Source organism: Pongo abelii, chromosome 4, assembly GCF_028885655.2.
Source record: "Pongo abelii isolate AG06213 chromosome 4, NHGRI_mPonAbe1-v2.0_pri, whole genome shotgun sequence".
Classification (NCBI taxonomy): Eukaryota; Metazoa; Chordata; class Mammalia; order Primates; family Hominidae; genus Pongo; species Pongo abelii.
Window position 1 is genome coordinate 165331724 of NC_071989.2, and position 25767 is coordinate 165357490.

General features: G+C 38.8%; 1 protein-coding gene across 18 annotated transcripts in view; it reads left to right on the forward strand.

The window, feature by feature from the left end:
* Positions 1–25767, forward strand: part of SGCD (sarcoglycan delta) — a 1054463-nt gene that overhangs the window by 929795 nt on the left and 98901 nt on the right. For all 18 annotated transcript variants that reach the window (XM_063724354.1, XM_063724343.1, XM_063724356.1 and 15 more), the window contains one exon: positions 2036–2108. In XM_063724354.1, the coding sequence (XP_063580424.1) occupies positions 2036–2108 (73 nt within the window). The remainder of the gene's footprint in view (positions 1–2035; positions 2109–25767) is intronic.

Genomic DNA, 25767 nt, shown 5'->3' on the forward strand with positions numbered 1-25767 from the left:
AGTATTAATATCTCATCTCATTATAGATGTGAATTGTTTTGAGAAGAAAGGTGATCGAGGATTTAGCAAGCATTACTTGATGGTATAAACATTGGTATTTGCTCATATCTCATAAAAAGATGTGCATGTAAAGGAGGGACTTAATCTGCTAAGGGAGATAGTCTAGGGGAGTGATCAAAGGCATCAGTTTTAGAACAGAAAGATTAGAGTTCAAATCCCACCCCTCTGACCCCTCACTCAGTCACCCCTCCCACTTCCACTTAGTTGTGTGACCATAGGAAAAATTTCCTGACTTCCCTGAGCCTCAAAGATACTAATAGTCTCCACTTCATAGGGTTATTCTGGTGATCAAATGAAAAACTAGAATGTCCAGTACAGTTTCTAGTTCATAGAAAATGCTTTAAAAATGTTATTTTTGAAACAGTCATAGAAGATCTGGCTAAGAAGAAGGACGAATAAGAATCATAAACATTATATAATATTACTGCTGATTGCTTTGTGCCAGAGATCTCATTCAGCCTTCCAAGATTCCTGGGAGATAAGGGTACTATCAACACACTTTCTTTTGAGAGAGGGAAACTGAATATCACAGAGGTTGAACTTCATGCCCAAGGTCACTCAGCTAATGAGTGGCTTTGAAATCTTCCCCTAAGAAGTCTTATCAATGAGTTTGTCCTCCAGTATGTGGAACATATGGACCCCCACTGGCCAAAGCCCAGCAAGGATATAATCAAAGGGTATTTGGTTGCATCATGGGAACTGAGGGAGTGGGAGCCGAGGGAGCATGAGCATCTTGTTCTTCACTTCCTTTCTACATCCAAAGCCTGTCAATCATTTGCCACCTCTACCTGTCAGAACCTATCTCCCTAGATTTTGCTGGCTTGCCATTCAGTGGGCACCAGCTTAGCCTGGCATTGAGAAAGCAATAATTTAATACTCCCATAGAAGCATCAGTACCATTTGGAAATGAGTCCAGTAGAAGCCTTCAGAACCTAAAGTCAACCTGGCTATATCCCATATATGAGCTTGTCCCTGCCTACACAGAGCTTAAGATCTAGTTGACAGAACACCACACCATTCAAAAGCATGTTCTTTGTTGAATATAATGGAGCATTTCTAGACATTACAAAAATGTAAGAGGATTATAAAAATTCACACATGGAAATAAGATATTCTCTCCTTCTTACAGCATCAAAGTACACCAAATGTATAAAAAAGAAACACCTTTACTTCAAAGTACAGGATACTGCCTCAGCTAAGTTTAATTGAAAAACTAATATCTAGTGCAATTGTCTGTGATAAACTGAGGCTTAAGTGATTTGAAAACACTTTGGGAGCAGACAAATCAGATAATCGCTATCTTTATGGCTGCAAAGATTCGACTGGTGTTGACAAGTTGTAAAGATAAAAGCTTATAGCACAGTCAAGAGCTAAATGTCTAGATTGGGTTTGGGATCAATGTTAATACTCAAAGTGTAAAAGCTCTGAACTTCAAATGATCTCTCATAGTGTTCTGTTTTGCTTAACTTTTCAAGATAATAATGTAGAACTTTATTTACTGAAAAACTTTTGCTAGTCATTAGGAAAATACTTCACTGTTCTACCATCTAACCCACTGCGTAGATGTCATATGTGTTATGTGATTTCTGCCATGCATTGCAATAAGAGAACTTTGGTTGCTGTTTTTCAAAACATTTCCAGTTGGGTGACTATTAATAGTTTCTGAGAGACAAGAGTCAGACCTTACCATTTCTAGGCATCTTTTCCTTTCTGAAGCCGAGATGGAATTTGCCTCATGGCCTCACTCTGATCTCAGCAAGAATGCTTTCAAAAGAAGTTCCTTGTTTTTTCAAAGGCTGTTTGCATGAGTGATTCAATGCTTTCCTATCATGGAGCTCTAAAGCCGGTGGAAAAATATGTGGGTATTGGGTTGTATAATGGATTCGCTGCGTTTAGCTCCAATCAGTGTGCTGATTGTGCCTCCAGGTGACTCCAGTATCTCCAATCTCTGTTTGCTTTTCTGTTTTGTTTACAGGAGCAGAGGGCACAGTGTTCCCTAAATCTATAGAAACACCTAATGTCAGGGCAGACCCCTTCAAGGAACTAAGGTAAACTTCTGACTTCGGTTTGCATTGATTAATGGCTATTGCCTTGCTCTGTGCAACTGGCCAGTGATTCATTCTGAATAAATAATAAGTGTCACAGCGCGGATACATATATTGAAAGAGGTTGGAGAGAACCAGAAGATAAGCTACAACCAAGAACTTAAAATTGAGGATCTGGGTGGGGTAAAATGTTGCCCACTTTGTGAAATCTAGATTCATTCATTTGGAATGTTTGTTATCTGCTGTATTTTGTGGTACCCAAAACCTATCCAGTTAGAGAACTAGTTGGTAATTGGTGCTGATCAGCCCAAAGAAAAATGATATTTAAAAGAAGATGAAGTCTAAATACAATACAGATGTCTTATTATGCAACAAGCTCCCTATTACTTGGGGTGGTATGGTACTAGAAAGAACCCCCTTCTGCGGATGTTCCAGGTGCTGATGTTAATCTTCAAATATTCATAAATGTGCTGCCTTAGCAGAGGATGACTCTGAGATGCTGTGTACTCACCACCAGCAACTAAGGAAAACACAAAAGAACAGATAGATGGATAAACAGACAGACAGAGAGCCAGAAAACCATTGCAGCCACCAAACAACCATGCCCCGTCCCTCCCCACAAAATGTATTTAAAATGGTATGTTGAAACAAATAGAACTATTCTTTCTATTGCTTCAAGTTATTCATCATAATTGTGATGAATTCAGTGAATACTGGCTTTTTTTTTTCATTTCTAGTAGTTCTTTTACCTAAAAGTAATCATAAATCACCATATATGGCACTGAATAACTTTCATAATAGATGTCAACCATAGGCATATGTACTTGCATTGCACAAATCATATCTACTCTTTCCTGATGCAATCTGAAGATCTATGCTTTGCTTAAAAAGCAAGAGCCATGTTGGAGCTAGTGTTTCTTTTAACAGAAGCACATTCTCAGTGAGTGGAAAATGTATCACCTCATTATAAAACTCATAGCATTTTTTGCAAAGCCTATAAGTCTGGATGGCTGTAAGGAAATAAATTGGGCCAAAGGAAGAGGATAGTTGGTGGAGAATGAGAATCTTTTCATAACAAAATCCCACATAGAGTGGGCTGTATTTTTAAGATTACACATCACACCACAAGGTTCTACTTTTTACTAGCATAACTATCTTCAGCAGAGCTTCCACATGCCTGAACTTACCTGATTTTCTGTTGGCTAGTTCCTATGTTTCATATAAGGTACTGAAGCTAGAATCTTTTAAGCAAATACATCTGAGAAAACCTGCTTTTTAGGACTCTATGAGAAAGAATTATTGCCTGAGAGTGCAGTGAACCCTCGTGTCTGTGACGGAAGAGGTCTTTTGAGACAAGCTAATGAGTAGCCTGGTTCCCTTTCTTCTCACAGTCCTCTGTAGAAGCAGATTTCTTACAGAACTAGTCAGTAATTAGTGATGATTAGCCCCAAGAAAAAGTGCTGTCTAAAAGAAGCAGGACTCCAATCAACAAGTGGGCGAAGGATATGAACAGATAATTCTCAAAAGAAGACATTTATGCAGCCAAAAGACACATGAAAAAATGCTCATCATCACTGGCCATCAGATAAATGCAAATCAAAACCACAATGAGATACCATCTCACACCAGTTAGAATGGCAATCATTAAAAAGTCAGGAAACAACAGATGCTGGAGAGGATGTGGAGAAATAGGAACATGTTTACACTGTTGGTGGGACTGTAAGCTATTTCAACCATTGTGGAAGTCAGTGTGGCGATTCCTCAGGGATCTAGAACTAGAAATACCGTTTGACTCAGCCATCCCATTACTGGGTATATACCCAAAGGATTATAAATCATGCTGCTATAAAGACACATGCACACATATATTTATTGTGGCACTATTCACAATAGCAAAGACTTGGAACCAAGCCAAATGTCCAACAATGATAGACTGGATTAAGAAAATGTGGTACATATACACCATGGAATACTATGCAGCCATAAAAAATGATGAGTTCGTGTCATTTGCAGGGACATCGATAAAGCTGGAAACCATCATTCTCAGCAAACTATCACAAGGTCAAAAAACCAAACACCGCATGTTCTTACTCATAGGTGGGAATTGAACAATGAGAACACATGGACACAGGAAGGGGAACATCACACACTGGTGCCTGTTGTGGGGTGGGGGGAGGGGGGAGGGATAGCATTAGGAGATATACCTAATGTTAAATGACGAGTTAATGGGTGCAGCACACCAACATGGCACATGTATACATATGTAACAAACCTGCACATTGTGCACATGTACCCTAAAACTTAAAGTATAACAATAATTTAAAAAAATTAAAGCAGGACTCTAAATACAATACAGATATTTTTTCTGTGGAACAAAGCTTTTCATTACCTGGAAGATTTGGGAAATATAAGAGGAAAGGAGTTGGAGCCAAGATGGCCGAATAGGAACAGCTCTGGTCTACAGCTCCCAGCGTGAGCGACGCAGAAGACGAGTGATTTCTGCATTTCCATCTGAGGTACCGTGTTCATCTCACTAGGGAGTGCCAGACAGTGGGTGCAGGTCAGTGGGTGAGCGCACCGTGCGCCAGCCGAAGCAGAGGCAAGGCATTGCCTCACTCAGGAAGCACAAGGGGTCAGGGAGTTCCCTTTCCAGGGGTGACAGATGACACCTGGAAAATCAGGCCACTCCCACCCGAATACTGTGCTTTTCCGACGGGCTTAGGAAACGGTGGACCAGGAGATTATAGCCCGCACCTGGCTCAGAGGGTCCTACGCCCACGGAGTCTCGCTGATTGCTAGCACAGCAGTCTGAGATCAAACAGCAAGTCGGCAGCGAGGCTGGGGGAGGGGCGCCCGCCATTGCCCAGGCTCTCTTAGGTAAACAAAGCAGCCAGGAAACTTGAACTGGGTGGAGCCCACCACAGCTCAAGGAGGCCTGCCTGCCTCTGTAGGCTCCACCTCTGGGGGCAGGGCACAGACAAACAAAAAGACAGCAGTAACCTCTGCAGACTTAAATGTCCCTGTCTGACAGCTTTGAGGAGAGCAGTGGTTTTCCAAGCACGAAGCTGGAGATCTGAGAATGGGCAGACTGCCTCCTCAAGTGGGTCCCTGACCCCTGACCCCCGAGCAGCCTAACTGGGAGGCGCCCCCCAGCAGGGGCAGACTGACACCTCACACCGCCGGCCAGGTACTCCAACAGACCTGCAGCTGAGGGTCCTGTGTGTTAGAAGGAAAACTAACAGAAAGGACATCCACACCAAAAACCCATCTGTACATCACCATCATCAAAGACCAAAAGTAGATAAAACCACAAAGATGGGGAAAAAACAGAGCAGAAAAACTGGAAACTCTAAAAATCAGAGCGCCTCTCCTCCTCCAAAGGAATGCAGTTCCTCACCAGCAACGGAACAAAGCTGGACGGAGAATGACTTTGACGAGCTGAGAAAAGAAGGCTTCAGATGATCAAATTACTCCGAGCTATGGGAGAATATTCAAACCAAAGGCAAAGAAGTTGAAAACTTTGCAAAAAATTTAGAAGAATGTATAACTAGAATAACCAATACAGAGAAGTGCTTAAAGGAGCTGATGGAGCTGAAAACCAAGGCTCGAGAACTACGTGAAGAATGCAGAAGCCTCAGGAGCTGATGCGATCAAATGGAAGAAAGGGTATCAGCCATGGAAGATGAAATGAATGAAATGAAGCGAGAAGGGAAGTTTAGAGAAAAAAGAATGAAAAGAAACGAGCAAAGCCTCCAAGAAATATGGGACTATGTGAAAAGACCAAATCTACGTCTGATTGGTGTACCTGAAAGTGACAGGGAGAATGGAACCAAGTTGGAAAACACTCTGCAGGATATTATCCAGGAGAACTTCCCCAATCTAGCAAGGCAGGCCAACATTCAGATTCAGGAAATACAGAGAACGCCACAAAGGTACTCCTTGAGAAGAGCAACTCCAAGACCCATAATTGTCAGATTCACCAAAGCTGAAATGAAGGAAAAAATGTTAAGGGCAGCCAGAGAGAAAGGTCGGGTTACCCTCAAAGGGAAGCCCATCAGACTAACAGCGGATCTGTCGGCAGAAACCCTACAAGCCAGAAGACAGTGGGGGCCAATATTCAACATTCTTAAAGAAAAGAATTTTCAACCCAGAATTTCATATCCAGCCAAACTAAGCTTCATAAGTGAAGGAGAAATAAAATACTTTACAGACAAGCAAATGCTGAGAGATTTTGTCACCACCAGGCCTGCCCTAAAAGAGCTCCTGAAGGAAGTGCTAAACATGGAAAGGTACAACCTGTACCAGCCACTGCAAAATCATGCCAAAATGTAAAGACCATTGAGACTAGGAAGAGACTGCATCAACTAACGAGCAAAATAACCAGCTAACATCATAATGACAGGATCAAATTCACACATAACAATATTAACTTTAAATGTAAATGGACTAAATGCTCCAATTAAAAGACACAGACTGGCAAATTGGATAAAGACTCAAGACCCATCAGTGTGATGTATTCAGGAAACCCATCTCACGTGCAGAGACACTCATAGGCTCAAAATAAAAGGATGGAGGAAGATCTACCAAGCAAATGGAAAACAAAAAAAGGCAGGGGTTGCAATCCTAGTCTCTGATAAAACAGACTTTAAACCAACAAAGATCAAAAGAGACAAAGAAGGCCACTGCATAATGGTAAAGGGATTAATTCAACAAGAAGAGCTAACTATCCTAAATATATATGCACCCAATACAGGAGCACCCAGATTCATAAAGCAAGTCCTGAGTGACCTACAAAGAGACTTAGACTCCCACACATTAATAATGGGAGACTTTAACACCCCACTGTCAACATTAGACATATCAACGAGACAGAAAGTCAACAAGGATACCCAGGAATTGAACTCAGCTCTGCACCAAGCAGACCTAATAGACATCTGCAGAACTCTCCAACCCAAATCAACAGAATATACATTTTTTTCAGCACCACACCACACCTATTCCAAAATTGACCACATACTTGGAAGTAAAGCTCTCCTCAGTAAATGTAAAAGAACAGAAATTATAACAAACTATCTCTCAGATCACAGTGCAAACAAGCTAGAACTCAAGATTAAGAATCTCACTCAAAACCGCTCAACTACATGGAAACTGAACATCCTGCTCCTGAATGACTACTGGGTACATAACGAAATGAAGGCAGAAATAAAGATGTTCTTTGAAACCAACGAGAACCAAGACACAACATACCAGAATCTCTGGGATGCATTCAAAGCAGTGTGTAGAGGGAAATTTATAGCACTAAATGCCCATAAGAGAAAGCAGGAAAGATCCAAAATTGATACCCTAACATCACAATGAAAAGAACTAGAGAAGCAAGAGCAAACGCATTCAAAAGCTAGCAGAAGGCAAGAAATAACTAAAATCAGAGCAGAACTGAAGGAAATAGAGACACAAAAAAACCCTTCAAAAAATTAATGAATCCAGGAGCTGGTTTTTTGAAAGGATCAACAAAATTGATAGACTGCTAGCAAGATTAATAAAGAAAAAAAGAGAGAAGAATCAAATAGATGCAATAAAAAATGATAAAGGGGATATCACCACCGACCCCACAGAAATACAAACTACCATCAGAGAATACTACAAACACCTCTATGCAAATAAACTAGAAAATCTAGAAGAAATGGATAAATTCCTCAACACATACACCCTCCCAAGACTAAACCAGGAAGAAGTTGAATCTCGGAATAGACCAATAACAGGAGCTGAAATTGTGGCAATAATCAATAGCTTACCAACCAAAAAAAGTCCAGGACCAGATGGGTTCACAGCCGAATTCTACCAGAGGTACAAGGAGGAACTGGTACCATTCCTTCTGAAACTATTCCAATCAATAGAAAAAGAGGGAATCCTCCCTAACTCATTTGATGAGGCCAGCGTCACCCTGATACCAAAGCTGAGAGAGACACAACCAAAAAAGAGAATTTTAGACCAATATCCTTGATGAATATTGATGCAAAAATCCTCAATTAAATACTGGCAAACCGAATCCAGCAGCACATCAAAAAGCTTATCCACCATGATCAAGTGGGCTTCATCCCTGGGATGCAAGGCTGGTTCAATATACGCAAATCAATAAATGTAATCCAGCATATAAACAGAACCAAAGACAAAAACCACATGATTATCTCAATAGATGCAGAAAAGGCCTTTGACAAAATTCAACAACCATTCATGCTAAGAACTCTCAATAAATTAGGTATTGATGGGACATATCTCAAAATAATAAGAGCTATCTATGACAAACCCACAGCCAATATCATACTGAATGGGCAAAAACTGGAAGCATTCCCTTTGAAAACTGGCACAAGACAGGGATGCCCTCTCTCACCACTCCTATTCAACATAGTGTTGGAAGTTCCGGCCAGGGCAATCAGGCAAGAGAAGGAAATCAAGGGTATTCAGGTAGGAAAAGAGGAAGTCAAATTGTCCCTGTTTGCAGACGACATGATTATATATCTAGAAAACCCCATAATCTCAGCCCAAAATCTCCTTAAGCTGATAAGCAGCTTCAGCAAAGTCTCAGGATACAAAATCAATGTACAAAAATCACAAGCATTCTTATACACCAATAACAGACAAACAGAGAGCCAAATCATGAGTGAACTCCCATTCACAATTGCTTCAAAGAGAATAAAATACCTAGGAATCCAACTTACAAGGGATGTGAAGGACCTCTTCAAGGACAACTACAAACCACTGCTCAAGGAAATAAAAGAGGATACAAACAAATGGAAGAACATTCCATGCTCATGTGTAGGAAGAATCAATATCGTGAAAATGGCCATACTGCCCAAGGTAATTTACAGATTCAATGCCATCCCCATCAAGCTACCAATGACTTTCTTCACAGAATTGGAAAAAACTACTTTAAAGTTCATATGGAACCAAAAAAGAGCCTGCATCACCAAGTCAATTCTAAGCGAAAAGAACAAAGCTGGAGGCATCACACTACCTGACTTCAAACTATACTACAAGGCTACAGTAACCAAAACAGCATGGTACTGGTACCAAAACAGAGATATAGATCAATGGAACAGAACAGAGCCATCAGAAATAACGCCACGTATCTACAACTATCTGATCTTTGACAAACCTGAGAAAAACAAGCAATGGGGAAAGGATTCCCTATTTAATAAATGGTGCTGGGAAAACTGGCTAGCCATATGTAGAAAGCTGAAACTGGATCCCTTCCTTACACCTTATACAAAAATCAATTCAAGATGGATTAAAGACTTAAACGTTAGACCTAAAACCATAAAAACCCTAGAAGAAAACCTAGGCATTACCATTCAGGACATAGGCATGGGCAAGGACTTCATGTCTAAAACACCAAAAGCAATGGCAACAAAAGCCAAAATTCACAAATGGGATCTAATTAAACTAAAGAGCTTCTGCACAGCAAAGGAAACTACCATCAGGGTGAACAGGCAGCCTACAAAATGGGAGAAAATTTTCACAACCTACTCATCTGACAAAGCTAATATCCAGAATTTACAATGAACTCAAACAAATTTACAAGAACAAACAACCCCATCAAAAAGTGGGCGAAGGACATGAACAGATACTTCTCAAAAGAAGACACTTATGCAGCCAAAAAACACATGAAAAAATGCTCACCATCACTGGCCATCAGATAAATGCAAATCAAAACCACAATGAGATACCATCTCACACCAGTTAGAATGGCAATCATTAAAAAGTCAGGAAACAACAGGTGCTGGAGAGGATGTGGAGAAATAGTTAGAATGGCAATCATTAAAAAGTCAGGAAACAACAGGTGCTGGAGAGGATGTGGAGAAATAGGAACACTTTTACACTGTTGGTGGGACTGTAAACTAGTTCAACCCTTGTGGAAGTCAGTGTGGCGATTCCTCAGGGATCTAGAACTAGAAATTCCATTTGACCCAGCCATCCCATTACTGGGTATATACCCAAAGGACTATAAATCATGCTGCTATAAAGACACATGCACACGTATGTTTACTGCGGCATTATTCACAATAGCAAAGACTTGGAACCAACCCAAATGTCCAACAATGATAGACTGGATTAAGAAAATGTGGCACATATACACCGTGGAATACTATGCAGCCATAAAAAATGATGAGTTCATGTCCTTTGTAGGGACATGGATGAAATTGGAAATCATCATTCTCAGTAAACTATCGCAAGAACAAAAAACCAAACACCGCATATTCTCACTCATAGGTGGGAATTGAACAATGAGAACACACGGACACAGGAAGGGGAACATCACACTCTGGGGACTGTTGTGGGGTGGGGGGAGGGGGGAGGGATAGCATTGGGAGATATACCTAATGCTAGATGACGAGTTAGTGGGTGCAGCGCTCCAGCATGGCACATGTATACATATGTAACTAACCTGCACATTGTGCACATGTACCATAAAACCTAAAGTATAATAATAATTAAAAAAAAAAAAAAAGAAAAATGCTCCTTGCAGTCACAAAAGCTAATGAAGTAATTCTTCAGCTCACTGCCTATCTTTACGTTGGCACTATTGCAGAAATCACCAGACAGCCAGAAGCCGTGTGCCCAGTAGAATAAGGAACAGAAAACCTAAAGTATCAGTCTCACCAAAATTTGTTGTTGAAAAATGACCATTGAGTTATAAGCTAAACCACTGTCAAATGTTCTGATTCTTTACAATGTGGATACAGATTTGGAGTCAATCAATGTGAACTTTAAAATGTATGTTACCAGGCTCAAGAATTATAGTATTTTGAACAAAATCATCATCATCTTCTTCTCCTTTTTAATTCTGATTAAATCTGCTCAGAGAAGATTAATGACTTATGCAATAACTCAAGTGTATTTGGATTTTGATATCATGATGTTTGTGATGCTAAAAAATATGATAAGACAAATAAGAATATATTTTTGTACATGTGTTTGCTAATTGTATGGTGTATATCACTTTGGGAATGAGACATAGGGTAAAATATTTGTTTAAAAAAAAAAAAAAAAAAAGAGGAAAGGAGTTAGGCTGTCTTGGCTTTAAGCAGTAAAGTAAATCTTCTGTAGTTAAAAACAAACCCAAACCAATGAAACAAAAAGACAACTCTCCAAGCATTAGCCCACTCTAGAGATGCTTAGCCTAAAGAACATGGAGCAGAGTATTTGCTCATGTTATGCTGAGACATAATCATAGTGTTTGTTACACAACTTATAAACAACCCTGAAACTTACCTTTAAAAAGTTAAACCTCCACAATTTACATGTGAATCTCCTAAGTCCAGTGCAACAAAATAAATAAATATTTTGTGTAGTTGGTTTATTTACTGTGCTTCTTCAAAAGTTATAGGTATGTCCCACAGAGGCTAGAAAGCATGAATTTTTTTTAATAATTTCAACTTTCATTTTAGATTCAGGGATACACACGCAGGTTTGTTACGTAAGTATATTGCATGATACTGAGGTTTGGAGTACAAATGATCCATCACCCAGGTAGTAAGAGTAATACCCAAGAGGTAGTTTTTCAGCCCTTTGCCTTTTCTCTCTCCTCATCTACTAGTCCCTCAGTGTCTTTTGTTCCCATCTTCATATTCATGTGTATCCAGTGCTCAGCTCCCACTTATTAGTGAAAATGTGCAGTATTTGGTTTTCTGTTCCTGTGTTAATTTGTTTAAGAAAATGGCCTTCAGATATGTTCATGTTGCTGCAGAGGATGTGATTTTGTTTTTTTTTATGGCTTTGTAGTGTTCTATGGTATATATGTACCACATTTTCTTTCTCCAATCCGTCATTGACAGACACCTAGGTTGATTTTTGTATCTTTAGTATTGTATATTGCAATGAATATACAAGTGCCTATGTCATTTTGATAGAATAATTTATTTCCCTTTGGGTATATACCCAGTAATGGGATTGCTGGGTCAATTGGTAATTGTGTTGTCAGTTCTTTGAGACATCTCCAAATAATGGCTGAACTAATTTACATTCCCACCAGCAGTGTATAGGTGTTCCTTTACTCCACCGTCTCACCAGCATCTGTTGTTTCTTCACTTTTTAATAATAGCCATTCTGACTGATGTGAGATAGTATCTCATTGTGGTTTTGATTTGTGGTGTGCAACATTTTTCATGTTTTTTGGCCATGTGTGTGCCTTCTTTTGAGAAGTGTCCTTTTATTTCTTTTGCCCACTTTTTAATGGGGTTGTTTTATGCTTGTTGAATTAAGTTCCTTATAGATAATATATCTTTGTCAGATATTAGACCTTTGATGGGTGCATAGTTTGATAATATTTTCTTCCATTTTGTAGACTGTCTCTTTATCCTGTTGATAGTTTCTTTTGCTGTGCAGAACCTCTTTAGTTTAACGAGGCCCTTCTTGTCAATTTTTGGTTTTGATGCAATTGCTTTTGAGGACTTAGTCATAAACTCTTTCCCAAGGCCTGTGTCCAGAATAGTATTTCTGAGGTTTTCATCTAGAATTCTTACAGTTTGAGGTCTTCTATTTAAATATTTAATCCATCTTTAGTTAATTCTTAAATATGGGGAAATGTAGAAGTCCAGTTTTATTCTTCTGCATGTGATTAGCCAGATATCCCAGCACCATTTATTGAATAGGGAATCCTTTCCACATGCTTATTTTTGCTGACTTTGTCAAAGATTAAATAGCTGTAGGTATGAGACTATTTCTGGTTTCTCTACTCTGTTCCATTAGTCTACATGTCTATTTCTGTATGAATCCCATGCTGTTTTGGTTACTGTAGCCTTAAAGTACACTTTGAAGCTGAGTAATGTGATAGCTCTGGAGTTTTTCCTTTTGCTTAGGATTGCTTTGGGCTCTTTTTTGGTTCCATATGAATTTTAGGATTTTTTTTCTAATTCTGTGAAAAAATAACATTGTTAGTTTTTAGATTACATTGGGCAGTAAGACCATTTTAACAATATTGATTCTTTCATCGATTGATTCCATGAGCATGGAATGTTTTCCCATTTGTTGTGTCAACTATGATTTGTTTCAGTTGTGTTTTATAGTTCTTCTTGTAGAGATCTTCTTCTTCCTTGGTTAGATGTATTCCTAGTTATTTTATTTTTGTGTGTGGGGTTGCTTTCTTGGTTTGGCTCTCAGCATGAATATTACTCATGTATAGAAATGCTATTGATTTTTGTACAATGATTTTATTTGTCTTTATTGAAGTCATTTCAGTCCTAGGAGCCTTTTGGTAGAGTCTTTAGGGTTTTCTAGCTATAGAATCATATTGTTGGACTGGGTGTAATGGCTTACACCTGTAATCCCAATGTTTTGGGAGGCCAAGGCTGGAGGATCACTTGAGCCCAGGAGTCTGAGACAAGCCTGGACAACATAGTGAAACCCTGTCTCTACCAAAAGAAAAAAAATTTTAATAGCCAGATGTGGTAGTGATGCATGTCTACAGTCCCAGCTGCTTGGGATGCTAAGGCATGAGGATGGCTTGAGCCCAGGAATTTGAGGTTGCAGTTAGCTATGATCACACCACTGCTCTCTAGCCTGGTGGCAGAGCAGGACCCTATCTTTCTCTCTCTCTCATATACACATATACACACATACACACACACATACACAGAATCATTTTGTTAACCAAGAGAGATAATTTGACTTCTTTTTTTTTATTTATTTATCTTGCCTGATTGCTCTGGCAAAGACTTCAGTACTGTGTTGAATAGAAGTGATAAAAGTAGGCATTCTTGCCTCATTCCACTTCTTAAGGGGAATGCTTCCAGCTTTTGCCCATTCAGTATGATGTCGGCTGTGTGTTTGTCACAGATGGCTCTTATTTTTTTGGGGTATATTCTTTTGATGCCTAGTTTTTTTTTTTTTGAGGGTTTTTCTCATACAGGGATGTTGGATTTTATTGAATGCTTTTTCTGTATCGAGATGATCATATGGTTTTTGTTTTTCATTGTGTTTATATGATGAATCACATTTATTGATTTGCATATGTTGAACTATCCTTGCATCCCAGGAATAAAGGCTATTTAATCATGGTAAATTAACTTTTTGATGTGCTGTGGCATTTTGTCTGCTAGTAGTTTTTTGAGGATTTTTGCATGTGTGTTCATCAGGGATATTAAACTGCAGATTTCTTTTTTGTTTTGTCTTTGTGAGGTTTTGATATTCGGGTGATGCTGGCTTCCTAGAACAAATTAAGGAGGAGTTCTTCCTTAATTTTTGGAAGGACTTAATATCAGTTTTTTTGGAATAATTTCAGTAGAATTAGTAACAGCTCTTCTTCGTACATCTTGTAGAATTTGGCTGTGAATCCATCTGGCCTGGGGCTTTTTTTGTTAATAGGTTTTTATTACTGATTCAGTTTCAGAACTTGATATTCACTCTGTTCGGGGTTTCAACTTCTTCCTGATTCAACCTTGGGAAGTTGTGTATTTCCATGAATTTATCCATTTCCTCTAGATTTCCTAGTTCGTGTGCATAGAGGTGTTCATAATAGTCTTTGAGTATCTTTTGTATTTCTGTGGGGTAGCTTGTAATGTCACCTTTGTCATGAAAACATAAAAATATTTTCTTATGTAATTCTAAAGCTTGCTTTTTTTTTTTTTTTTTGCCCCTGTTGTTCAAACTGTGATAGCCTGGACTGAGTCAGGGACCTAGAATGTCATAATTTACCTCCTTCATCCTTTTGAAATTTTTTAAAATGGTGTTTTATAGGAGTATATCTGACCAATTGAAAAGATGACCAATTATTGATAGATTAGCCCAGACCAGTGTGTCTGTGAATGTTTTATATTTGTCATTTCATGGTGCCACATATTACTCCATGCTATTGATTGCTATTGACCTTGGATATTGTGTAAATTGTTAATGAAATTGGTGACTAACTCTTCTGGTTTCTGACTTTAGCACTGGGCCAGTCTTACTTGGCCATATTCACACTGCTATGTCTTCTAGATTTAAGAAAATAGGGTAATTTAAGTGAGGTTCCTGGACTTGTACTAGCAAATAGAGCTAGACAGACTCTTCAGGTGAAGCAAAAGTGGTCCATTCTTCAGTGGTAGCAAAATGGAGGGAAAAGAGCACTGTGCTAGGAGTTGGGCGCCTAATGCCAACCCACTGTAGGGGACAAGGGAAAGCTTCCTTTCATTATCTGCAGATTCACTAAAAATCAACTGACAGCAGGCAGATTGATGGCAAAAAAGGCATAATAAAAATTTTACTTTAATATGTATAGCACAGGGGGATTGTAGGAGAACAATTACCCAATAACCCAATGAGGTACAGATGCTTATATGCCTTTCTTCACAGGGGAGGGGAGATGAGGAAAATGTAGCATTTGGGGAGTAGTAAATGATTTTAGGGCAAAATAAATGGACCTGGGGAACATAGAATGGTCTGGGAAAAAGTTTGTTGGGCCTGCAGAGCAGATAATGTCTGCCAAATGATTCTCTTTGAAATAGTGAATGGGACTGAAACAGAAAACGGTGGTTTGTGACAGAAATTGGTCCAGGTGTGTTGCCATACTTAGGTCTTTCTTCCTTCAGTATGAGTCATTAATGAAAACTCAGGGAAGGAACCAATGGTAATTGTTTTTTTCTTTCCTTTGGGGGGGTCCAATCTTTAGGCAGATAAGGGAACTTCAGAAAATAGCTTCTTCCAGACTCTCTGCTGGTCTCCAAAGGCCTTAAATTTAAAACAGCAAGCCAGCGTGTCATATTTTGAGGTGTTAGTTTCTGAGTCCTACTATCCCTCTGTGGCCTTGAGCTAATTGTGGAGCCCTGCTGTCTGTGAAAAGGCAGGGCACTTCTAGCTCTAAACAGCTAATCCTGTTATATTATTTTGACTCTTGGTTTCAAAATAATTTTAAAGTTAAAAAAGAGTTATAAAATTTATACAGATAATTCTCGTCTGCCTTCACCTAGTTTTCTCCAAAGTTAAGATCTTACATATCTGTGGTATAGTTACCACAGCTAAGAAATTAACATTGTAGTCCTATAATATCATGCTTTACATGAGATTTATTTCAAGGAATGAAATCACCTGAATGACTTATAGATTTAAAAATATGTAAAAAGGACTTTAACAGAAAAGCTATTTGTTAAGAGGTGAATTTATAGATCTTTAAAATTCTCACTGCAGTTAAGTTGGAATGTTTTTATTGAGGGTTTTTTTTCTTTAATATTCTATACCCAGATTTTCTTGGTCTTACTTGTCAATAATGGAAAACAAATGGATTTAAAAGACCACAGCTTATTTAGACACAGACTGTCTTTTAAAATAGACAAGCAGAAACATAAATATACATGCTCCTTACCTAATCAAACGTGAGAAAATTACATCCATTTTAAAACGCTTCTCCATTGGAGTAACATTTGCTTTCCTCAAACCTCTATCTTGGCTGCTAGAGGTTTTCTGTTTGTTCTTATTTTGTTGTTGTTGTTTGCTCGTTTGTTAACAAAAACCAGATTTAAGGCCTCTGGCATTTCTTCCTAGAAGATGTCGGTTAAAGGAGAGGTAGCTTCCTCTTTGCTACAGTTTTGGTTCATTGCCTTTTTTTTTTTTTTCAGAGTTACTATAGTTACTGTATTTGCAGTATTTGGTTAAGATGTTTGTAAATAATCCAGAGTTGAGCTCAAATTTTCAAAAAAACAAAATGCTTTTCTCCAGACAAATAATGAGTGTTACAAAGGTCTATGCCAAACATCCATCTCAAGTAATGTTTACTGACTTTATTCCTGCAGGATAATTCTGAAGTAAAGACACTTTGTTCTGGATTCCAGACTATACTTGAAATTATACCAGGCACTATGACCATCCCTTGAAATAAGAAAAATTCATCTTGAATTGAAATCGTATTTTAATAAATTCATGATCTTAAACAATGAATATCTTAAATGTTCACTTATTCACTGTTTTTTTTCCCCCCTGAAGTCTATATAAAGACAAACGGAAAAATCACTGATCTCAGGCTGTTCATGATCTGAAACAGGAAATAGGCCATTCAGTTTTACATATGTATTTTCCATAGGAACAGAGGCTTCCTTTGAATACCTTCCTTACTCTAAAGATTCCTTTCAACTGTAAAGTTTCCTTGTAAGATTCTGATCCTATAAGAATAGGAAATAGACTGTGAAATCTTCTTTCTCAGGTACATGCCATGGCAAATGTTAAAAAAGAGAGAAAGTTATATAGACTACCCAAAGCTTGGAGGGAACCACGAAATATTAAGTCAAAATGTCTTTATAAAAGAATTCTTCATGTTCACACTCAGCTAATATGCTGATGTGCTCTTACATTACATAAAATTAATTACATAAAGTAATTTTTAAAAACCCACTTGGAATGCAGAGATAAAATGAAAACTCAAATAATTGATAGTTAAAGGGAATACAACAGAAATGTCACCCCTCAATACAATACCGTGTGATAATTAACATGGAGATGTGAACCAAGCCAGAGAATAATGGAGAATTACAAAATCTACTTAGAAGCGTTAAGTAAAGTTGCCCAAAGGAGATGGCGTTTTGATTGAAAGAAGAGAGAAGAGAGAAAAGGTAAAAACCAACAAATAGGTCTTAGAATTCAAAAGGAATGGTTCTCTGGGGCCATTTAGCATGGGAGCAAACAGCCCAACATATTTCTGTAACTCCTCAAAATGTTACTGGGTATTTACAAAAATTGATTTTTGTAATGTAATTTTCCTCATAAAATTGTATTCTTTAAAAAATTGTATGATGGCAATTTCAGATATGGTTGCAGAAAATTTTAAAGATTGTTATAAATTTTAAAAATCAGTGCACTACTTAATTTAGAACTAAAAATTTCACTAATCTCAAATCTATTGAAAAGAGCTTGAAATAAATAAGGCATTACTCTGTTACTGTTTACTTTTCCCCATAATACTACCAGGGTTTAAGGACAAAGCAGAAAGATTCTAAGATACATCTGTTACTCCCACTATTATGCACTTGAACATCCTGTAGGGTTTCTTTTTGTTGTTGTTTTGTTTTTTTTTTTAATAGAAACATACTAAATCTGAACTCCTTTGGGAATGTGAGATTTAAAGTCTTTGTTTATCATTGGGAAACAAGGATTAGACAAAGCTTGCACAAGTTGACAAAAATGAATTTATTTCTTTAATTTTATGTTACAATGTCTATAGCCAACTAAATATTTATAGGCTCTCTGTGATTTATAAACTTAAACTATCGAAACAGTCTATTAGAGCCTTAGGGCTGAATTAATTAGAGGCTTGGTAATTCTCCCCACACCACTGACAGTTACAGTACCAAAATGTTGGATAAATAGTCTGAGAGGCCAGGTGTGGGGTGGCTCATGCCTGTGATCCCAGCACTTTGGGAGGCTGAGGCAGGAGGATCGCCTGAGCTCAGGAGTTCCAGATCAGCCTGGCCACCATGGTGAAACCCCATCTCTACTAAAAATACAAAAATTAGCTGGGTGTGGTGGTGCATGCCGGTAATCCCAGCTAGTTGGGAGGCTGAGGCAGGAGAATCACTTGAACTAGGAGGCGGAGGTTGCAGTGAGTCGAGATCATGCCACTGCACCCCAGCCTGGGTGACAGAGTGACTTTGTCTCAAAAACTAATAATAAATTAAAATTAAAATTAAAAAACCATACAGGTTGAGCATCCCAAATCCAAAAATCCAAAATCCAAAATGCTCTAAAATTGAAAACTTTTTGAGGACTGACATAAAGCTCGAAGGAAATACTCACTGGAGCATTTCAAATCTCAGATTTTCAGATTTGGGATGCTCAACCTATAATGCAGGTATTTCAAAATCTGGAAAAATCCGTAATTCAAAACACTTCTGGTCCCTTATTTCAGATAAAGGATCCTCATTCTGTATAAACATATATATTGAAAGTGAGAAAGACACATACAAAGAGACAGAGAGACAGACAGACACACGGAGGAGTGTATATTGAGCTTCTTAGCTGTGGGTACATGGTATATGGGGCAGTACGACTGATACCATTGTGGAAGAAATCCCTAAATTTTCTCCCTTTTGAACAGTTTGCAAACATGTTCTATAATTGTCTTCCTCTCTACTTCTCTCCCTTTCCCCACACACTCCAGCAATCCATGTACTTAAAGTTTTTAGTTTTGTTTTGCATTTATAGGATTAATAATTATTTGGTCATAAGCACAAATACTGAAGTGGTTACAGGAGAAGTAGAAAACTATAGTGGACCAAATAGCAGCATAGTTATTCAAGGGCCTTACAAAGTAGAATCGTGAACAGCATCCATGTTGGTCAGTAGTCTGTACTTTGAAGGCATCCTGCCCTGGGTTTGAATTTGGCCTAAATACCTATCCGCTTTGTGAATTTGGGCAAGTCTCTTAAGCTCTCCTAGGCCTAATGCCTAGAACATAGGACAAGTTCTGAACATAACCTCAACAAATATTAGTTTTTTGGAGGAAAAGGCAAGCAGCTGTCTTTCATCAGGGCTCAAGAACTCAGACAGGAATTCTGAGAGCTTGGAATGTCATCAACCAGTACAAAGTTTGTATCAGATCATGGTAACCAACAATTCTCTTTCAATTAAGGACAAAATAACTACTGTGCTTACGTTTACTATTAACAACATGCACATAAGAAAGGATATTTCAAGTAACAGAGTTCACATAACCTTAGAATAAAATACAGTTCCATAAATCAGATCCATTGAACTATATGAACATATTAACGTGTCATTATGTTGCCTCTATTTTTTCATTTTGCCCAAGACTCAAGTGACTTAATCACAACTGTCCTCATTGCATGTTGTGTAGTGCCTGCCCAGAAAACAGGAGGGTCCAAAAGCCACAGACTAAGGCATAATGTGATCCTCTTGATTTTAAGGTCATCCTGTTTGAATTCCTCAAACTGACATGCAGTTGTCTCTCTTTCAAGACTAGTTAACCCAAATATGTATGTTCCTTTTCTCCTTTTCTTTCGTTTCCTCTTGTATCCCAACATTCTTCCTTCCCCTTTTCCCTATTAGTATCGTACTGTAGTTTGAATTTAACTACGTATTTCATTTTTCTCCCTTATCCCCAGTATTTCTCCAGTATGCCCTTTTCATCCTAGAGTTCTCTTAGAGTATAGAAGGCAAAAAAATGGGGCAAAATAAAAGTGATGCTTCAATATTTGAGCCATTTCCATCTTCTCCCTTGATCTATTTATCAAAAACTCTTTTACAAATGTGACAGAAATTATATTTTGAACAAATTAAACCTATGTGTTGTATATTCATCTTCTCTGTACATTATAGCTCTTCCATTAGAGACCAGGGAAGGATACACAGCAAATAACATCAAAGGGGAAAATGAGGCAAGGACGTAGGGAAGTTCATTCAGAAAGCAGGAAGAAGTTGAAAGTCCATCTCTTCTGTTACCTGGTGAAGTGTAGGAAGAAGATGGGACATGTAGGAAAAGCAAGGGGTGAAATGTGTGCCCTGATGATGTCTCTCCTCTGAGTCATGGAGGAGGGAAGCCAGTTAGATAGGGTTTAAGGAAAGTCAAAAGCAAAGGGTCATTGCATATTTTCAATTGAGACTCTAAGAGAATGCCAATTGCAGGGTGGTCCCATACCAGCTGGATTGTTAAGTGGCTGGAGAGGAAAAAAGGGCCTGGGTCAGCACTCTTGAATCTCTTTCAACTCCTAGAGGAAGGGTGAATGGTTTGTCAAATGGCCCACATGGAGTCCTGTCAAGGAATGCTAATGGACAACTGGTGGTGAAGGCTGGCAGGCTTCTAGAGAGACATCCTGCAATACGGCCAAAGGTTCAAAGTAGATAGTCCAGCTTGTGGGTGGAGTGGGAGGCATACCCAAACCTCATGGTCTACCCACACCATTTGCAGCTGATCGTCAGTGGGCACTGAGTGGGTCCAGAGATCCCACCACCAAATCCACTGCAGACTTCAGCACAGACTGTTAGCCAGACACTAGATGCTGATTAAACGTACATTTCCTGGAATCTGAATTTTCCTTATTCTTGTCATCAGGAGGTCACATAAGCCCCCTCCCCTCTATCTTGATAATGATATCCTTAAGAAGGAAAGGAAATTTGAAAGACTGATTATTTATCTTAAAGAATAAATGTAAACTTTTGGATCACAGAGAGGTTGACAAAATAAACTCAATTTAATTTTTCCCCACAATCCATAAGGATAAGCAGTTTGAAAGAAAAAGTAATTCAGGTAAGGACAATAAAGAAATGTCATTTGCTTTGCATGGATAAAGATGATTTGTCAAATGACCAGCCTTCAAGACAGGGTATTATGCCAGTCATAAAGTATCTTATGTGACTTTGTCGAGCTTTAAAGGCCATAATTCTTCTCCTCAGTATCATATAGGAAGCACAAATATGATCAAAGGAAAAATGAAACACTTTCAGAATCCATTGTTAGGCACCTGCTATTCATGATTTTCATTTCTCTGTAGGTCTTGAACCAGGATTGAATGGAACTGTGGTCCACAACTGATGCTCTAAACACCCTCCCCAAAAGTAGTCCTAGATTTTTTTTAATCTTTTAAATTTAAGTAGGTATTGGGGGAAATGTCTTGAGTACCAAAACGTTTCACAAGCCACTCTCAAAATCATGACTAGACATTACTAGACCATCTATGAAAGCTAGAGCTTTTAGCGATGTGCAGTGATTGTCCCTGTCATGATCAGCCCGTTTTCACCTGAATTTGAGAGGGGCAATATGACAACATCATTCTCATCATTCCCAGGCAAGTGAATTTTACTTAAAAATTAAAATTATATTATCTAGATTAATTTTAACGTAAAGGATTAAAATATGAAAAAACCCAAAAAGATAAAAATCATAATGAGAGGGTATAAAATTGTGCTTTTATCCATGTGGTCAGGACGGACATGACATTTTAAAAATAAATGATAATCTTTCAGCTTTTTAGAGCAGAATGGGCAAGTGTGTTTATTTCCCGAAATTCCTGAGTTGTGGCCATTTTCTTCCTCAAACAGAGTAATGTGATTTTATTATTGTTTTTAACTTGATTAAAATGTCAGCCACTGTCATTTATTATGGGAAGTGTATGGGGTATATTCTGTTATTCTTCAGCAACACACAATTGCTTTCAACTCTTCCTTTTTTTCCCCTCAGTGGGATGCCCCTGCTGGGTGTATAGACAGAAAATCTTGCTTAATTACCCCTTTCATGATCCTGGCTTGAAGCCAGCCTTGTTTTATTCCACTTATATAACCTTTTCAAAACAAAGAGTAATGGGAGTTCAGAGGAACAAGCTGACAACAGTTTTTACCTGAAATAAGTTGAGAACCAGAAAGTACATTTTTAAAAAATATCAGCCAAAGGGGTTCTTATTTTTTCCTCGATCCGGAACTTTCCATAGTTTATTAGAATATAATATGAATGAGAGTAAGACAATCAGATCTCAGGGAAAACTAGATAAGCCTGCCTAATTTCCTGGCCATGGGCTATGTGCCATGTTGGGCTAGATGTCGCTTCCTTGTTTGCTATCCTTCAGTGGCTGTCACTAACTTGAAGGTAAAATTTCAAAGCAATAGCATTCATATACAACCTTAGCCATTGGTCAAGTCATATCCCATTACCCTTTCCCCCTCCCTTCACCTTTTCTTAGTTGTATTTCTTCCTCTGCCCTTTCCCTATTTTCCATTCTTTCCACTAAGCATGTAATTCCTGCTGTCATATTTTAATTTCCAATGTTCTTTACACTATGGTGGTTTCCTTTTATAGCATCCTGTATTAATTTCATAGAGGTACTGTCTTCTCTTTTCTTTTTGAGTCTATTAATAATAGTTTCTCTCAAGTTTCTTCTGTTTTCCACATTAAAAAAAAAAGAAAAAGAAAGAAAAATTCAGGTCTCTGGCTTTCCGATTGGAGCTTTATCAAATGGTTGGTGATTCATGGATGTCTATTGATTCTTTTTTTTTTTTTTTTTTTTGAGACAGAGTCTCACTGTGTCACCCAGGCTGGAGTGCAGTGGCGTGATTTTGGCTCACTGCAACCTCCGCCTCCTGGGTTCAAATGATTCTCCCGCCTCAGCCTCCCGAGTAGCTGTGATTACAAGCTCATGCCACCACACCTGGCTAATTTTTGTATTTTTTTAGGAGAGAAGGGGCTTCACCATGTTGGTCAGGCTGGTCTCGAACGCTGGACCTCAGGTGATCCACCCACCTCGGCCTCCCAAAGTGCTGGGATTACAGGCGTGAGCCACTGCGCCCGGCCCTATTCATTTTTAAGAATGAAGCAGTAAGAGTCTGCTGGAAAGTTTTGTGTACATAGATGGGACTTATTGGGTGGCAGGCTTCTAGGTAGAAGGATGAGCTGGGATTTTTAGGTGGATGCTCTGTGTCAGTGCATTTTGCATTGCCATAAAGGAATACCTGAGACTGAGTAATTTATAAAGAAAAGAGGGTCATTTGGCTCACAGTTCCACATGCTGTGTAAGAAGCATGGCACTGGCGTCTGCTTGGCTTCTTGTGAAGCCTTGGGAAGCTTTTACCTGTGGCAGAAGACAAGAGGAGCCGGCATGTCACATGGCAAGAGAAAGGGAACAAGAAAGAGACGCTGGGCTCTTTAAAACAAGCAGCTCCCATGTGAAATAATAGAGCGAGAACTCCACTGTGAAGGCACAGTAGAGTTTATTTATTAGGGACCTGCCCCCATGACCCAAACACCTCCTCTAGGCCCTGCCTCCATCACTGGGAGCCACATTTTAATATAAATTTGAAAAGGATAAATATCCAGAGTATATCAGACCCCAAGTGTCAGAATCTGTAGGTATTTTCTCTTGGGCTGGTCAGTTTCCCCAGAGAGAAATCCTAATCCCTTGCTTGGGATACATCTGGTTGTCAATATTGTTCGTATTGGAGTGTTGGAGGTTTCACTCTTAAATATGTAGGTTTTCATGTAATTCCATTTTTAGTCCAGCACTGCTACCCTCAGCTGTCCTGGTATCACAGATTCCGGAGTTAACCTCAAGTCTTACACAGTGAGGGTGGTCTGGTTGCCAGGATGTACATGGTGAAGAAACAGTCTCTAGGAGTCTTATGGTTTCCCACACAGACCTAAACAAATCTTCCTGAGTGCAGCCCCACCAGATGCTCCCAGCCACAGAGGTGCCTGGTAGCTCTGATTCCTGGGCCTGGCTATGAATTTACAGCTTGAATCAACCCACAGCTCTGTCTTCACCAAACCCACAGGCTCTTAGCTTTTAGCTTCCCGTCATCTGCCAAGGAAATTACTATTTGTTGCTTGCTTTTCAAGTTCCAAAGCATTATTGACATGTTTCTTCTGTTCTTACTTCTTCTCTCTCCCTTCGTCCCTTCATCCTTACGGGTTTGGGTCATTTTAGGGTCCATTTATAGCCATTGTAGGAGTGTTTCAGGAAAGAGCAGAGGTAGACAAAGGTGTTCAGTTCAGTGTTTAATCAGAAGTCCTCTGTCCCCTGTCCATAGGCTTTAGACATCCTGCCCTTCTCATTTGCTGTAGAGTGCCTTAGAGCCTTCATGTTGCTGTTCTCTTTTCTTGAAGCACTCATCTCTACTTTTTTCTAGATAATTCCATTTATTTTTCAACTCTCAGCTTAAATGTCTTTTCCTAACCTAAGGACACCTTTCTTGGTACACCCTAGGCTCACTGTACTTCCCTATTACACACATACGCAGTGCCCTACACTTCTTCATTTTTGGATTCATTGACTGAAATATCTTCCACCTTTGCCATTGTCTGCAAGGGGTTTCAAGTTAGATGAATCATTACAAATCCATTCCCCTCAGAAGTGTGTGTTCAGCCAGCATAAAGATAAGTAACTGTCTCCAACACATTGTTTACGAAGGAGGGCTGTCAAAGCTTTCCTGGGGTCTGTAGTTATGCCTAAGCACATATTTATCCCATGGCTTTCTTTTTTCTATTCATAATATATCATTTCCAAAAGAGAATAATCCATTCCTCTTTCATTTACTGAAAGCAGTTTTAAAACTTCACATTCCTTTTTTGTTCATGGGCTATGCAATAGTCACGCTTCAGCAGAACTGTGCTTAATTTGAAGCCCCAGGCCTACAGTTCCTATTCATCTTCTCAAGCATGGTTGTCGTAATTCACAGAGGAATGCCCAGTCTTCTTTTACCCAGTTATACCTTTCATTGCTGCTTCCTATTCACAACGGAAGATGAGTTTCCAGTTCTTTGAGCTTTTTTCGCAAATATAACCTGACTCGTTAATGATAATTTTCCTTTCCTGGCATCTGGGCTCAAACACACTCACTCCAGAATAACAAAGCATAGAGGAATTTTAATCCCTTGACAATCCAAGCACCATATCCCTAACCTTGAATAGAAAATAGATGCTAATAAATTCAGGGTCTTAAAAATGTGAATTATAGTCATTTCACACTTCGTGGCAGCTTCATGCTGAAGAAATAGCTTAAAACTTAATTACAATACTTGTCCCTTCCTTAAGTGCAGATGACATTATTCAGATAGATTTTTGCCATGACATGTGAGGAACAGAGTTTAGAAACTAATTAGTTATTCATGATGGAGAATATTGACTGTGTACTGATTAGAGAAAAGTGTTGACACCTTCCTAACATAATGCCTCTGTCTATTAGTGTATGGTTCTCCCTCTGGC